Source organism: Triplophysa rosa, linkage group LG7 (assembly GCF_024868665.1).
Source record: "Triplophysa rosa linkage group LG7, Trosa_1v2, whole genome shotgun sequence".
Taxonomy (NCBI): domain Eukaryota; kingdom Metazoa; phylum Chordata; class Actinopteri; order Cypriniformes; family Nemacheilidae; genus Triplophysa; species Triplophysa rosa.
In genome coordinates this window covers 19,913,608-19,930,472 of record NC_079896.1, presented here as the reverse complement: position 1 = coordinate 19,930,472, position 16,865 = coordinate 19,913,608, and the positions used below count along the sequence as shown (strand labels likewise).

Here is a 16,865-nt window from a genome sequence, read left to right as displayed (position 1 = left end):
CAGATAACTTTGACAGAGAGGTATGTAATGGATTGGGTTGAATAGCTGTTTCATAGGCAGCGTAACGGAAGTCTATTTGAATTATAAACAGAGAGCATCTTTGCAATTACCAATCACATATTTAAAAACTACAATACTAATTTCTCGCTAGAAATGCAATCAGAAGTTATTGAAAGTGAAACGTACATTTATACAAAACTATGGTCCAACGGGCGGTTCGGCCGGCATTTTATTTTATCGCATGTTGTTATGGAAACGACAGGTCTCTGGCATTGGTTAGCTGTGAAAAAGGTGCTTGACATAGGGCGTTTTTTTTTCAGAAAAGTTAAACTTTTTTCAACCTCAAAATACGCTCTGAGCTGCAGAAAAAGACGCTGCCGTTTGAAAAAGCGCTCAGGACTTTTTTGAAAACACGGTTTATTCCATAGGATTATAATGTAGAACAGATGCTAGCTTCAAAAGAGAAGTCAAGTGTGAACACGGCCTTGAACACGGCCTTAGCCATTACAGAAAAAACACTTAAGCAAAACATGGTCAGGTCAAAGTGTCTGAATAATTTGGTCCCAAATTTTTATCAATTTTACTGGTAGTCCACGGTATGAAGACTTTTTGGGCGTAATATGTCCCAGTTTACTTTATTTTGTAACCCTCACTTGCATAAATGAACTAGTGTTCTGTGACCCACAAGTAAAAAAATATCAAAAATTATATTTGGTGTCTAAACATTTTTTTATTTGACTGTATACTTGACCCCTCTGTTTGTACTCCATTATGTCATATTGTAAGTTCTGACAAAAAAGAAAACCTTGACAGAGGCTCCTTGTTGTCCAAGTGCTCCCCTGTCACCTTTTGGTCCCATTGGTCCCTTTAAAAACACAAAAATACTCCGCGTGATGCAGACATACTGAAATCTTCGAGCTTGCCCAAACCAACCAGCGTGTTTTGTGTTTAAAAGTTTATAACAGTAAATGAATGAGCAATTAAATAACCAACATGGCAACTGAAGATACTATGAAGGCATTAGCCCATGGCAGAACTAAATGTTATTTGAAGCACAGGGTTACAACATTTTAAAGGCTTTTACTATAAACTGCTTACTAGATGAAAACTGAGAAATAGAATTTTACACTTAAAACTTACTGGAAATCCTGCCTGACCAAGTATACCAGATGGACCCTAATAAAACCAAAAACAAAAGTTGAAGTTCCATCTGAAATTAAACATCATGTGAGAATCATTTAGCCTTTTTATGAATTTGGGTGTTGTCTAGATGAACATTTTTATAATAACACTTACAGTGCAAATACTACAGTTAATTTGTCCTGGAGGACCTGGTGGCCCTGGTGGTCCAGGAGGTCCTCCCAAAGGACCACGCTCACCCTAAAGACAAATACAGATGTTATTATAAACTGCGTGTTTATATCCACTTAATGCTATTAAAGGTCCCATGTATGAAATTTAGCAGCATTTAGTGGTGAGGTTGCGAATTGCAGGTTTTTTTACAAACTGCCTGTTTATATCCACTTAACGCTATTAAGGGTCCCGTGTATGAAATTTAGGGGCATCTATTGGTGAGGTTGCGAACTGCAACCAACAGCTCACTCGACCCCTCCCTTTCGAAGCACTACGGAGGCTGACAAAGAACTAAGATGTCGTTACGCTTTCGCTTCTTTACCAATGGAGATAACTTCTTTACGAAATGCATTCTGTAGAGCAGTTTGTCGGTTTAGGGCTACTATAGAAACAACATGGTGAATTCCATGTAATGGGACCTGCGGTGTATGTAGATAGAAATAGCTCCTTCTAAGGTAATAAAAACGCTTCATAATGTTAGGTCTTTATACACCTCTGAAAACATAGTTTTGTATATTATATTGCATTTCTGTCACTAGATCGGATCCTCCAAAGAAACACGGCACCTTTAATGCTGGAGCGGTTAATCACAGTTTACCCAAAAATATTTTAAAGATCACTCACTTTGTCACCTTTCCATCCTCTTTCTCCCTTTAGTCCCTGCGAAAATCAAAATGATAACATTTGATAAGTTACAAAATGAATTTCACGCTTGATCAAGCCTTTCAACAACCACTTACTATTGGTCCAGGGAATCCATCTAACCCTGGGATTCCTTCTCGTCCTCTTCGCCCTTCATCACCTTTCTGACCTGAGAGACCTGGGAAACCAGCCTTGCCCTAAAGATGTAACAAATAACATAAACCAAATTTGTGGTCATCAACATTAAGGACGTTTCACATTATAGAGAGAGAGAGAGAGAGAGAGAGAGAGAGAGAGATCTCACCGGTAGTCCAGGTATGCCCTGAGGTCCCTTCAGAGAAAAGAAACACAGTGGTTAAATACTGTGACAATTATTTGACAATACAGAAAGTGATAGTGAATGAGCAGTTTAAAGTTACCTGTGGACCTGGTGGCCCCATGATACCTGGAATATAATTAAGAGCAATTTCTTTTTCTTCTCCATCAGCCTACAAACACACACACACGCATGCACACACGCACGCACGCACGCACGCACGCACGCACGCACGCACACACACACACACACACACACGTTTAAATATGTTTTGTGGGGACATTCTATAGACTACATTTAATCCCTTAACCCTCCTCCTGCACCTAAACCTAAGCCTCACATAAACCTTTTTTGGCATTTTTACACTTTTAAATAAGCATCTAGTATTTATCATCTACATATTTATCATATATGTATTCATCTACTTCTGAAGACTATATATAAAATAGAGCATTTTGTAAAGTGATACAAACCGATCAAAAGCCACAAGGTAAAGTAACTTTGTAATGAAATTCAAGTATCTTACAGTAATTCGGATGGCTGGCCCCGGGGGTCCAGGAGGTCCTGGAGATCCTGGAGGTCCCTGAGGCCCCATAGATCCAGGGAGCCCAGGTAGCCCTTCCTTCCCTGAGATCCCTGTAGAACCCTGTGAACCCTGCAGAGAAAGAAATGGGATGCAAGGGTATAATACTGCAGCATCTACAAATGTGTTTTGCAAATAATTTTGTTACACTAACAATTAGTCAAGACAACAATGTGCAGCAGGTTATTTGAGAAGCCCACAATGGTCACGTTGTTATGAAAGTGCACAGCATGTGCATGCAAGCAGCACACAACATAAAAGCGTATAAATGAAGAGTTTGTTTCCAAAATTTTCAAAAATCATGTTTTTTATTATGTCATCGTGTTTTATTGTGTTAGTTAGCTGTATTTTTTAAGTTATTATGGCTTAAATCAAAACAAACCAACTGCAGTTTGATTGATATTAATTGGAATGCACAATAAAAAACATGATTTTTGAAAAAGTTGGAAATAAACTCATAATAAACAAATATCAAATGTTATTATTTGTCGTCCTCATTGCTTTGCAGACACGCATTTGCTATGACCAGCAGTATTTAGAGAACTGATGCCTTTAAAAATCACATTAGAGTTGTGACAACGTTTAACACACAACATTCCGTGCGGTTAGTGCTTAGACACTCGTAATAAGGGATACCTGTGCCCCACTAGCCTCCCAGGAAGGGAACCAATTGGCGAAAAAAGAAGTAAAAGCAGAGGAGGAGCTTTGCTACAAGAAAAAAACATAAATGATCTTCCAAAAAGATAATGAGAGATATGTGGATATCTGATTATACCTATCAAAGTACAAAGTATGGTTGGATCACATCTACAATTGATTTCTGGATCTAAATCTAATTTAATAAAAAGAGTGCATTACTTAAGCTGTTATAATGTCTTACCTCTTCCCCTGTAACTCCAGGCAAGCCAACCTTACCACAGTCTCCCTAACAGAAGAAAACAGACAGAAAACCTAAGATATTGTCTTACAATTCATAGCAGTTTCATAGCAGTACAGCATGTATCTCTTGTTTTGTCCTGTACCTTTTGTCCTGGGGGTCCTGGAGGCCCAGGAGCACCAGGTTTTCCAGGTCGACCTGGAGACCCCTGAGTCATAAAAATAAACAGGATATATCAACTATACAATTATATAATGTAGAACAGCGCTTTATTTTCTATTTGCCCTAAACACAAAAAATGACTAAAAGTGCTTCCTGCATGGCATGGAATAAAAAAAACCATTCATAAATAAATATAATTTAAATATCATAAATGTAAAAATGAATGCATTTGTGCATTAGGCTGAAGTCACACTATGACTCATTTCTGAGGACCTTGGTTCAAACATATTATAATAGACAATGAAAAGATAATTTCGTACAGGATGCCCAGGGCCTCCATTTAGTCCAGGGGAAGCAGTAGCTCCATTAAATTCTGATTCTATACCAGGTCCTGGGGGCCCAGGAGGTCCAGGTGGGCCGGGAGGACCACAAACACCCTGAAAACATGAGAACATACTGAATCAAAAACATTTGATATGAATGTTTAAGTAACCAGTTCTAGCCACAGAGGAGCTGGCTAAAGCATATCTACATACTGGCAGCACCCCCGAACCTTCCATATCCACAAAGGCCTGAATAGGAAACACACACAAAACATGAAACATAAAAGATCATGTTAGGCTAAAAATAGACACACAGATTAATATTTCCTTCTGTTGTATTCTGAACAATCTGGAATTGCATTAAGACCATTTAAACTCACATTTCTGTCTAAGATAAATGGTCCAGGTGGCCCAGGTAGACCTCTAGGGCCTGGTTGTCCTTGACCTTTTTCTCCCTGACCATACAAGGAAAACACATGTGATGCTGTTAAAGTATAATTTGTAAAAATATTATATATTTTAAATATGAAATAAACGTGAAAAATATTGGTTAAATCCCATCTGGCAAAGCACCTTCTGCCCTTCAGGTCCAGGTGTTCCTGGAAAACCACGAGGTCCTTCAGAGCCCTGTATAGGTAAGACCAAAGCAGAGTGTAAAAAGGGTGTAAACAGACACAATCTTAGTGTGAACAACAACAACAATGATAATAATAAAAATAAAAATAATAATAATAACAGCAATAGCCATAACAACAACAACAACAACAACAATAATAATATTTTTATTTACAGTATATTGCACTTTCATACAATGAATGTAACTCAAAGCGCTTCACAAGCATAAAAACATGCAGGTAATAATAAGACAATATCAATGAAAAATATTCAAAAATAAAATATTAAATTATTATATAAATTATTAATTAAATAAAAAAATAATAATAACAAAATTACACACAACTTCACACACTATTACTAATCAACAAACACTGTAAATAACTGTCTCGAACACTCACAGGTTTGCCCTCCTTTCCTGGATCACCCTATACAAAATAAAAACAGAACCCTGTTTAGATCTTTTACTACACACACATGATGGCCAATCTCTTATTTGATTCTTTTTTTGTGTCATTTTTGGATGTCAAAGGACGTTTACAATACTCACTGATTTCCCCTGGGGGCCACGGGGACCGGATGGTCCCTCTGGTCCTGGTGGTCCAGATGGGCCCATTAGACCCTGCACCTTCAACACTTTTTCGTCCCCGGTGTCTACCAATTCTGTTAATGGACCCTGGGGTCCAGGAGGCCCAGGTGGCCCTGGAGGTCCACGATCACCTTTAGTGCCAGGATATCCAGACCCAGTTGTATCCTATACAGAGAAATGGACAACAGCTCTTAACAACATAACTCTATATCTTCATTCCTTTTTTCTCTATGACTACCCTAAAGAAGCAAAATGACACAGATTAACATACCTGTCACTATATGAAGCATGTACACATCACCTCTACAAACCACTTCAGTTTATGCATCATTTACTATGAAAATTGCTTATCCAGCCTCCTCTTATTATTAACCATGTAAGTGATCCAATGGTCTATTTGACTTCTTTTCTATTTCAATCTGTTATGCATGCTGTCTGAAACTATCAAAGAAACAAAAACACAGCAGCACCTTTTCTCTACGGGGTCCGTCTGTGCTAGAGATTGAAGTCTCATGAGCTGACAAGTCATCCTTTGGCCCTTTAAGGCCCGGGTCTTCTTGGTCCTCCTTCTTTCCCTTTGTCCCTTTATTTCCTTTAGTATCAGAGACACCTGGCAAAATATTATGGAGTCATCTTAGACAAAGACCATCTAATATGCAACCGTTGGTCCCCTTTGACTTCTATCGTATGGACACAAAACCAATGCAAGTCAACGGGGTCCACCGGTTTTCTGTTACCAACATTTTTCAAAATGTCTTCTTTTGTGTTCTGCAGAAAAAAGAAAGTCATACAGGTTTGAAATGACAAGAGGTTATGTAAATAATGAGAGAATTTTCATTTTGAAGGTGAACTATCCCTTTAAGCAACCCCATTGTAGTGTCATGTACATGTCAAAAGATGGCGCCATATGTATATAGATAGCAGATTGTTACTATTGCTATCTCACTAAACAAATATAATTTATGCCGCAAAATTATTATTATCATTGTTGTTTTTATTTCAAATTGTTTTTCAGAATGCATTCAACAGCGAGTTAAAATCCAGAATAGGCTACAGTAGGTGTTGAGAGTGAGTTTGCTGCCATCACTGCAGTCAGCAGTGAATATTTATTCACTGAATATTATATGAATATTTATTATATAATGAATAATTGCCTATATTGGTGAGTTAGATGAAGATCAGATATCAGAGTTAGACTGAAGATCAGACATTTTTATGTGAGTAATTTGTAATACGAGTAATTTACACACCTGTCTCTTTCTGATGATCATCTATGTCAAGCTTAGGCTTGCGTTTCATCGTAGAAACAGGTGGTGGAGGCAGGGGCTGCAAAACTGAGGCCTTTTTTGAAATGGAAAACAGATAAAATGTCTTCAACAGAACAAGTTGATCAAGTCAAGGACATATTTTGTGATGGGCATTAAAAGTTATTTTAAAAACTACCTAACAACAGTACTTATTCACAGTATTTAAGATTAACTTGTTTGATACTGATAATAATAAAATATAAAATACAAAAGAAAGAGATAGAAAAACAGAAGTCTATAATACATACTGCGTTGTATCCTTTCTCTTTTGTGTCCACCATTCCACTTCCACTGCCCCCTGAACCCTAAAAATAATGACAAGCATTGACTTTTTTCCTCACAACAACTATGAATATTTAGTTATATCAGACATCTTACAGATATCCATAATTTATGTCAGTGCAACGAGTCAATAGTGTATTTTTTTTAACCTTGTATGGTGTTCGGATCTGTGGGACCCATTTTCATTTTTATTCGAAAGAAAAATGATACAATTAATTTTTCAAATACAAACTCATCGGCCTTGGCTTACTTTCTGTGAAGAACATACAGTATATCAGGACAAATATTCAATGACCACACAGTGTAAACCCCCCTACACATTTATATTACATGCAGGATGTTCAGGTCCACTGGACCCAGGGCTTATAAAATTGTGGAAACTGTAGGTTCTGTGTACCATCGTTGTGTCCTCTTCATGTCTGGGGCTCCTTTTAGTATGTATGTGTGTGTTTCTGTGTGAGAGATTGTGTGTCAGTGTTTTCTGTTTCTGCCCCTGCCGTTCCCGCAAAAAAAACGTGGAGCACTTCAATTCATAAATGTGATCTAACAAAGGTACAGGGCAAATATTAACCATATATGCTCTTTAGATTGCTTGTAATTGGGATGAAGTACACATCTTTTAATTATTTTAACATAAAGTGTTTGATTGTGTTGAATTAAAAACCCAAAACTGCCGCGGGTCCACTAGACCAGTGGTTCTCAAACTTTTTCATTGTAAGGCCCCCTTTGTGTTAAGTGCATCGCTTTGCGGCCCCCCATATAAAGACGTATAATCTTAAACTTAGAATTTTAATTAAACCAAAAACATTCAGTTATACAATGCTGGAACCTCAATTCTTTTGGTTGGTGGTGTCATTTTTCTGATGTTTGATTGCATAAAATCTATGATAAATTTCCATATTTCATAAAATGCCACAAAATCTGTGGCCCCCTGGATCCATCTTGGGGCCCCCAGTTTGAGAACCACTGCACTAGACCCACCAACACCGGCTGTGTAACAAAAATATGAACACCACACAAGGGTTAATAGAAGCAATGCTCTCCTGTCATATGTTTCCTGAAAATATAAATAATACTGATTCCAGAATGTAACAATTCTCAAAAATAGTATCATGCGCATTTCTCAATCCACACATAACATGATTTCAAGATCAAGTCCTTTAAAAAAAGTCAGAATCTTAATTCTCGAAATTCTCCCAAAATTCTTTTTTGGATACTAATAGAATGATATTCAAGTATTAAGTATTGGACTTGTTTGAGAACTTAAAAATGAAACAAAAGATTTTGCAGCTTACATAATCATCATCATCATCATCATCGTCTGCTTCATCACAATGATGCTGAGCAACTCTTGGGTTACCAACCACCCTCAACTCTGAGATCAGACCCTAGAGAAGCATACACACAAAGGTTTATTTCATTATATTATTATGGACATCTAATAGATTTTTATTTTCTGAACACATACACTAACTGTTAACATTAACCGTTTGGCTATATGAAAGTGTTTTCTAACCAGGACCATCTAAATTGTTGTTGACATGTTTGACTTTGTACACACACATATAACACAAATACAAAACAATACGCAATATTAGATCGTTTTTTAGAAACATTCAACTTCACTTTATATGAAAGTGCACGAATGTTGTTAATATATGAGATAGCCAATGCCCTTTGGTTAATGCCCCGACAATACCTGAAATTTGTCCGGGTCAGCAGTCCCACCCTGTCCCACAAAGATGCCAGTGTCTGCCTCAATCTTCATATCATCAGGTGAGCGCTCAAACTTGACCACTTTGGGCTCAGAATCACAGTCATCATAGAAAGACAACTGATCCAGGCTAACAGCCAAAGAGAAACGGCTCCACTCATCAGGCTGGTGTGGCACCTCAAAGCTGGCCACCTCTCTAGATTCATCCGAATCAGGCTCCGTGTAATAAAAAAGAACTTTCCTTTTGCCGTCCTCCACAGCCGAGAGCTTGACCCCTACATACATGATCTGTTGGTCGGAATCGGTGATGGAGAAGATCACCCCGGCATCGTCAGAAGTGGGCTTCAAGTGGAACACGATTGAGAAGTCTCGATAAAAGGTACTGGGAAGGTGGGCACGTGCCATCTGCCTTGAATTGGTGTCCTTATTAAAAACATATGCAGTTTGACCATTTGGGCCGAGCACCCAGGGGATGTGTGGTGGTGTGTCCCCAATAAGTTGCAGCAGAGTGATTCCACTTTCTTCTATGGACACAAAATACGCAGAATCAGTTTGTGTGTTAAGTTTTGCAAGAGTTAATGTATCATTTGGTGATTTTGGTCTCTGTCTACATCCAGTTACTACTAATGAGCTCCCAGCATCCTTAAATAGCGTGAGAAGAGGCAATATAAGATATTCTTTTGTAAAACAACTATAGTTAAAATAAACATGACATTGCTACTCTCTAAGGGCAAAAAATCGTTTTTTGTCTTGGTCTCAGACTAAGAGGACTTCACCCCAAGTCCACCCAAGCTAGGGAAAAATAGTAAGATACAGTGGAACAAAGCTCTGAGGGTGCATTACAGTACGCCCTGGGAGAATTAAGACTAAATTTAGAATGTTGATTATGTGAATTTTAAGAGTTTTGCTTTCTCATGGTTCGCAGAGGAATTAAGGGATCTGACTATATTCAGATCACAGACATTTGACCAAACTTTTCAGATAATACTCGAAGGTCTAATTTAAAAGTTTTAAACCTAACAAAGGTTATTTCAAACTTTTTTTAACTACAGTATAGTTAAATTATATTATCAAATGCATGTCTGAAATGACATGATGTGAATGGCATAGTGGCAAGCACAAAAAAAAGCAATTTGCAGTTCACTTAATTATACATAGCTATCTTGAAGAGGCTTGGGGCCGGAGGCGGACGCGTTTGCCACTAACGTATGGGGCCGTAATGGAGGCATTGGCCGCTTAGACGGACGTATTATAAATGCGAATGCACGCAACGCGAATGCAAAAGACATGTATGCATGCATCCACCCCCCCTCCCCCGTCAACAGATTCGGTGGAGGTACGATGCGGGCCTAAAAATGCCAGGGCCGATTTTCAGACCCAGTCCAGCCCTGGGTGAGATGAGAGTAGTGATGTCATTTTTCAGGGAAAAACTGTTATTTTACAGTTTATTTCTGGTGCCCCAGATGCCAGAAAAGTTTTTTCACAGGATTTTTTTACATTGTATAAGAGTTAAGCCTAATGTGAGCAGATCTCCAGTGGCCTCCATCCTAACAAAAAAAGACATTGGTTTACGCCACAGTCAATGTCTCTGGACAGCAAGAAGCCATTATCACCATCTGTTTTCTGCGGTGCCGCCTTGGGCCAAAAACTATAGCAAGACTTCTATTTTTTGCAGTAGACTACCTCATCCCCTTTCCAGAGGAAAAGGGGGAACAATGGGGGCAAAGGGTTTCCTGTTTTTGGGGCAATGTCCAAACATATTTTGCAAGGGTGCAAGTTTTCACCATATTCTCCATTTATTCACGTTTGACTGTAAACTCTATAATCAAACATTTTTTTCCTCAAGCAATAAGCAGAAGCATTCAGAGATACTGAGGCATATTGAGTGCCTGGCATGGGTTATATTTTCCATGCTTGAAAATAAAATAGTTGTGATGATTATATAAATTTACAAACATTTCAAGAAAACCTTATGATAAACACAATTTAGATTACAGTACATGTGTCCACTGAAAAAAAACAAATTGGATTTACCTTTGCACACATTTTTTAAGTAAATTTAAAAACTTCTGTCTGTCAGTCTGTACTTTAGTGATATACAACATTGGAAATTGTGCTGTTGTTCCAAATATTACACAGCTGCGTCGCTCAGACACCACAGGCGAATCTGAACATCAGCATACTTGCCTGACATTGGATAAAATGCAAAATAGTGTGTACTACACAGCTGTATACTTGAAAGCGACATCTTAAATAAAAATCGCAAGTCCGATTTGGGCCGAACTGGGCTAGCACATCTGACTGTGGGAACGGGATATCCAGTTCCCGGGTCATGTTTCGACAGCAGTGGCAGATCAGCAACTTTTCCACACTACACCATGATCCCCATTTGCCACGGCTGTTCAGTCACTCACCCACTCGGCCAACATTCAGTTCATTCTTGTGTTTATCTGTCACCATGTTTCAAAACACTCACACAGGGGATTATGGGAGTATAGCTGGCCCATTATTTAGTCCAGATGTTCCCACTTGCTTCTGCATCCCACCTCACACATCCCAAACACAATCCTGATGGACCTGCCACCTGTTCATGTACAGTAAAATGAAGGTGGAGCCATCTATACAGTTAACTAAAGTCTGGACTTTAAACTACACGAGTGAGAGAGTAGATTACATAGTAAGAGAGTGTGATGTCATTGCAGTGTCATTCATTAAATGATGTCCCATAAACATTAACACAAGACGTTATAATCGTAGTAAGTAGTTAAAGAAGAGCTTAATTATTTTAATAAACTAAAAACACAAGCAAAACCTATTTTTCACGAAACTACTAAATAGTAAACTAGTGTTGATGCCATGTAAACTAACAGACTATAAAAAAATTCTCAAATTTCTTGCTGTTAAAAAGATGTTCAGGAATTGTTCCCATGGTGCATGTGCAGAGTTGTAATTCATTTGAATGTGCTGATAATTATTTGTCCCTTGGGCTTCAAAAGATTAATGGCAACTGGTGTATCAGACATTCCCCAACATGTGTAGAAAACATGTGATAGGATGACACTACATACAAAAATAAGCTTCTAGAGTAACACCTAATACAGTAAAGGGTGATACAAAATGAATGTAATGTTAATATTTAAATTAATATATAACCATATGGACAGCCGTAAAAACGAAACATCTATAAAAAGCACCAAATTACATACAAATAAAAAGTGCTTATTTTCATAAATGACATTAAGGTCGACAGATCCCTTACAGCTGGATGGGTTATTAAGACTAAAATGATAGTATAGTAGATGGCAACCAGAGGGTCCTGGGAACTGATAGCACAAGAGACCCTCAAGAGACCAAATTAAGATAGACGTTCATGCTCCATGCTTCCCAAAAAGATAAGACAAAAAGTTCTTAAGTAGTTACTTAAGAAAATGACCAGCAGAAAACTACTATTATTACTGAAAATGATCAATGGACTCCCATTAAACAGTGCCTGACAAGGTTGGAAAATGTTTTTGATGAATTATTAAAGAACGGTGGACAAAGCAAAACTCAATGTTTATTAAAAAAAATAAATGAAGTGATAATTTTTTTTTAGCCTCAGAAATGTTTATTTATTCATATTTATGATCATGTTTTTCTTTTTTCATAGATCTTTAAAAAACAGTAATTTGACAAAAAATGTATTATTGTTTTTTAACACATTATTTACGTATTTTTTAAGTGTGGTTAAAAACAATATAATTACAGAAATTAAAATTTTACATGAAAATTTGTAATTTTACATTGCAAAAAAGTTATTATACTTTATTTTCTGGCGCCCCGGCTGCCAGAATATTACTGTTTTTTACAGGATTTTTTAAAAATGGGTTTGTTTGTTAGTAGCTACATATTTTAGAAAAAAAAGAAAGCACCTTTGTTTCATAATATTGATTTAACAGACGTTAATGACGAATATTAACCATATATGCTGTTAGTGTTGCTTGTAATAGAGATCTGGAGTTTAAATCTGTAGTTTTTACATAAGTACATTTTACAATATTTTTCTGTTCCCTCCACTAGTTTTTTTAAATCATGGCCTACATCATAGCTTCCTCTTTGGCAGCTGCTTTTAGTTTACTCTAAGTTATTATCATATTAAATCTATACGACCATGGTGTCTTCTTCGGGACCACAGCGCTAGTTCAAAAAGATAGCCTAGCTTACATCACCATTATACTGCTAAGCCTGCATTAGTCATAAACATGGAAGGTCATTATATGATCAAGAAAGACTTTGTGTCTGAGACAAATAAATAAATCTCTTCTCAGATTTTCCTGACAACTGTCTTCACAATGAATCCTTTTTCTTTCAAACTTCAAAAATGTCTTTGCACATCATTCCAAAAAAAAGTCCCTCACAGCCAAGGACGAAGACAGTATCTTGACCCTCCTCATGGATTCTTTGCCCCTTGTCTGGTCATTTTCAGAGGGAACCTTGTTTTACCCAGCATGCAAAACCAGCACTTTCTCTTTTTAACACAGAGCCACAATAAACTGTGTCTTTGTCTGAATGCCCACTCTATCTCTCCAACACACATGCCTGAGCTCTACAGTATACAGCATCCCAGAGTGCTGTATTGTTCATGCACAACTACTGAGGCAGCAACATAAATCACTTCTGGAAAATATGGGAAAATAGTCATTCCGGCTTCAGGCGACGAACAGTTCTCACATATGCATTGGATTAAGCACACAAGCTGTGAATGTGTGTGACAAGAATGCTTCCATTATTCGTAATGGTGGAAATCAATTTGTGACAGAGAGCCTTAAAAATCATCTGTAGCAATTTATAATGTAATAACTGCGCAGAATGAATTAACTATTACATTATTATATAACAAAATGTTCATAATGTAATAATGTTCTCAAAACATGATAAATAGCTCATAATGTACAGTAATAATAACTTTTACATTAGTAAATTTATTAAACAAAATCATTATTATTTTTAATCCAGTCTTAAACTACCTATGAAATGCACCAGTAGAGGGAAAGCATAGGATGTCTAAAATTCACTTTGCGCTTCACAATGGATGGGTATATAGGGATTAGCTGTGAGTGTACATCAGCTGTATTCTTGTTATTGCAGTGCATCATGGGATTGAAGGAGTACACTGTAAAACTTTTGGTTTGCCAGTGAAACTACAATTTAGCTTTAAACATATACTTACCTAGTTCTTATATTTTCATTCATAAAACAAGACTAAATATCTTAGGTCATTTTTATTGTTATGTAAATGTATCATAATTTAAGAAGTTATAAATATTTTTACAAGAAAACAAGACAAAAGTGCTTCAGAAGAATGTCATTTTTTGCAGTGTTGCTGTGCTAATGCCTGTAATGAGACCAGTCTCTTCTTGCTCATTTTGAATCTTAAAAGTCACAATTTTCATTTTAAAAAGTAAAGTTTAAACAGTACTAATTGAAAAGTATATTAAGTAGTAATTAAAATCAACAGTAAGTTACTGGCAAACCTGTTTAAAAACTACAGCAAAGTTTTACAGTGTTCACTTGATAATATCCACTATGTAAACTTCTATAGCGGTTAATGGGAGACTACCACAAATATATTTTTTGCATTCTCATTTGCTCAAATAGCAATAGAAAAACTCAAAGATAGTGTTTTCACTAGTTTCATAACAGGAGTCAAAAGAGAGAATAATGTCAAATTTACCGTGACTTCTATAGACGCTGTTTAAGAAACACCCTAGCATTAGCGTTAACTATTTTACTGTAATTTGATGCAAAGGTAATGCAATACAAAGTATAGTGTTATAAACATACATACATACATTTTTAAAAAATGAAAATATAAAAACTTTGGAGGACATACAATGCCGATGACCGTTGAACGCGTCATCATCACAGTCTTGTGAAAAAGGTCCATTAAGTCCAGAAAACATAAAAAGCTTCTCCTCTCAGCTACTAACCCTAGGTTAACAGTTTTAACGCCAAGGCTAATTGTAACCATAGGCTGAGCAATGTTTCACACTTAATGATAAAAGACACTACTATAGGATTATAGAATATGATGCTAACGCAGAGTTAACACTAAACTGCATAAGGCATACAGAAAGAAACATTGTGGTCCTAGATTCTACAACCAGACATGCTCTATGTGCAGGTGGATAAAAAAAAATAGGTCACATGTGTGTCCAAACTCTATCTGTCTTGTCAATTTTACTAACCTTATTATTATGCAAATAGTAAATGCCAATTAATCCAATAGATTCACTGAGGGGACTCCACAGTTGGGAACATTTTATATACAGTAAACCACAAATGCAGATTATGCCACTTTCAGCCCTGGTTATCATGCAAACAACCAGGATAATTAATCAACCAGGTAAAAAAATAAAAAAGCAGAGATAACCTAGGTTAAAACTGACCCTAGGTTAACAATCCAAGTGTGAAAAGCTCTTGAAACCCCTAATACTGTGCAACTAGACTACAGAATGAATCACTTTGCCTGATCATTTTCTGGTTACCAAACTCATACAAGCCAATAAACACAGATTACAAAAATCTACCAGGTAAACATCAGAAAGTAATTGGAATCCCCAAATTGAAAAAGCCTGAGACTGACATTTTTTGGAACGATGTACAGTAGTTAGTATTCATGCATGCAAATCATTTTGATGATTTCACATCATGTGTCATGGATGCAGATGTTTCAGCAGTGGTTTATGGGTAAACTCTCTGGTGGTCAGCATCATATTTGGTCTGAGCCCTGACAAAGCAGCAGCAGAGCAGAGCGACATCATGACTGGCTGAGATGAAGTGATGTGTGCCTCTCACGGTAGAATACACAGCAACAAACAACACATACAGATGAGAAGAAAAGTGGCACAGGTTTGAAATGCATCACAATTTTACCTTTGTCGTTACTAACGGTAAAGCATGGCTGACTGGGATCTGGTCTTTCGGGGAGGGTGTGGCAGGCCAAAGGCAGGCCCCTCTCCTGTAGGACTGTCCAGCAGCTGTCCAGCAGCACCTCACAAAAAGTCCTGCAGGGCAGCAAGGCTACCCCAAATCTTTCAGAAGGCTGATGGCATCTTGGTGCCAACAGTAGGCAAAAAAACCATTCCAAACCATGGTGGCAGCCTGAACGCAGGAGCCAAACCCATTCATTCATTACAGCAGCCACATCCTCTGCCCGGGTGTGGTTAAAAAAATTAGGTACAGAAAATGTGCCTGCACCATGGGATAAACAGAAAGGCCAATCAGAACCTTTCGGTAAACAGTTAATGGAGTCCTTTGGAAGAGCAGGGGTGCTAAATATGCTTAAACTGCTGTCAGTGACCCAAATCCCTGTAAGGTTGGTCGCTCTGCCTTCTTGAGCCAAATCCAAAGTGTGCCCTGAGCCTGACCCACTGGCACCACCATCTATTTCATGTTCTACTCCCTCAGATAAAGACTTAGTATTACCCGTTTTGATATGGCCAAACTTCTCGGAGATGCCAGGTGTCCTCACTGATACCGCCTCATTCACATTTGGCTTCTGGTCCCAGTTCTGCACAAATTCCTGGATGCCGCTGGCAACATCAATGATTTCCGCTCCGACACCAGCAATGTTCTCCTCCTTACTTCCAGAAATGTCTTCCTCCACGTCTGGGGCCTTTGTCACAACCGGACTGTCCCACAACCAGGCATCAAAAGGTGCCACATAAAGAATCAACAGGAGGGACAAGCCCTGCCCGAACCTCATATTTGCATATACACTAGTCCTTGTGGGGAGTAAGTCATTCAGAACATGCTTTCATAAGTAACTTGCCAAAGAAACCGAACCAACGATGTCCTGGAATATAGCTCTCCTTTCTTCCCCTTTCTGATTGTGATAGAGAGACAGAAACAGAAAGAGAGAGGAGGCGTGTTCTCACTAATGTAAGGTGGACCTCATTGGTCACTTCCACTTCCCCTCCAAAGGGTGAATACCACTCCACCTCCTTTTCGTGTTGCTGCAGATATGTCCATGTGTCTGTTGACCCACTGCGAGAACACAGATGTGCAGCTCAATCTTTTTTTTTTGTTCTTTTTTGGCAATACAATCAATTTGAGGTCCA

The 16,865-nt window shown here is 37.8% G+C and overlaps 1 protein-coding gene across 7 annotated transcripts in view; it reads right to left on the bottom strand.

The window, feature by feature from the left end:
- Positions 1-16,865, bottom strand: part of col18a1b (collagen type XVIII alpha 1 chain b) — a 42,636-nt gene that overhangs the window by 10,251 nt on the left and 15,520 nt on the right. For 2 of the 7 annotated variants that reach the window (XM_057338780.1, XM_057338782.1), the window contains exons 2-23: positions 8,749-9,287; positions 8,345-8,437; positions 7,016-7,072; positions 6,711-6,801; positions 5,931-6,070; positions 5,422-5,625; positions 5,273-5,299; positions 4,830-4,883; positions 4,637-4,711; positions 4,470-4,505; positions 4,254-4,370; positions 3,917-3,979; positions 3,775-3,819; positions 3,531-3,602; positions 2,838-2,966; positions 2,415-2,483; positions 2,300-2,326; positions 2,094-2,192; positions 1,978-2,013; positions 1,297-1,380; positions 1,141-1,176; positions 806-865 (exon numbers count right to left, since the gene is read on the bottom strand). In XM_057338780.1, the coding sequence (XP_057194763.1) occupies positions 806-865; positions 1,141-1,176; positions 1,297-1,380; positions 1,978-2,013; positions 2,094-2,192; positions 2,300-2,326; positions 2,415-2,483; positions 2,838-2,966; positions 3,531-3,602; positions 3,775-3,819; positions 3,917-3,979; positions 4,254-4,370; positions 4,470-4,505; positions 4,637-4,711; positions 4,830-4,883; positions 5,273-5,299; positions 5,422-5,625; positions 5,931-6,070; positions 6,711-6,801; positions 7,016-7,072; positions 8,345-8,437; positions 8,749-9,287 (2,153 nt within the window). Of the gene's footprint in view, positions 1-805; positions 866-1,140; positions 1,177-1,296; positions 1,381-1,977; positions 2,014-2,093; positions 2,193-2,299; positions 2,327-2,414; positions 2,484-2,837; positions 2,967-3,530; positions 3,603-3,774; positions 3,820-3,916; positions 3,980-4,253; positions 4,371-4,469; positions 4,506-4,636; positions 4,712-4,829; positions 4,884-5,272; positions 5,300-5,421; positions 5,626-5,930; positions 6,071-6,710; positions 6,802-7,015; positions 7,073-8,344; positions 8,438-8,748; positions 9,288-15,678; positions 16,796-16,865 lie in introns of those variants that run through there. The other 5 variants (XM_057338776.1, XM_057338779.1, XM_057338778.1 and 2 more) reach the window with 5 other exon arrangements.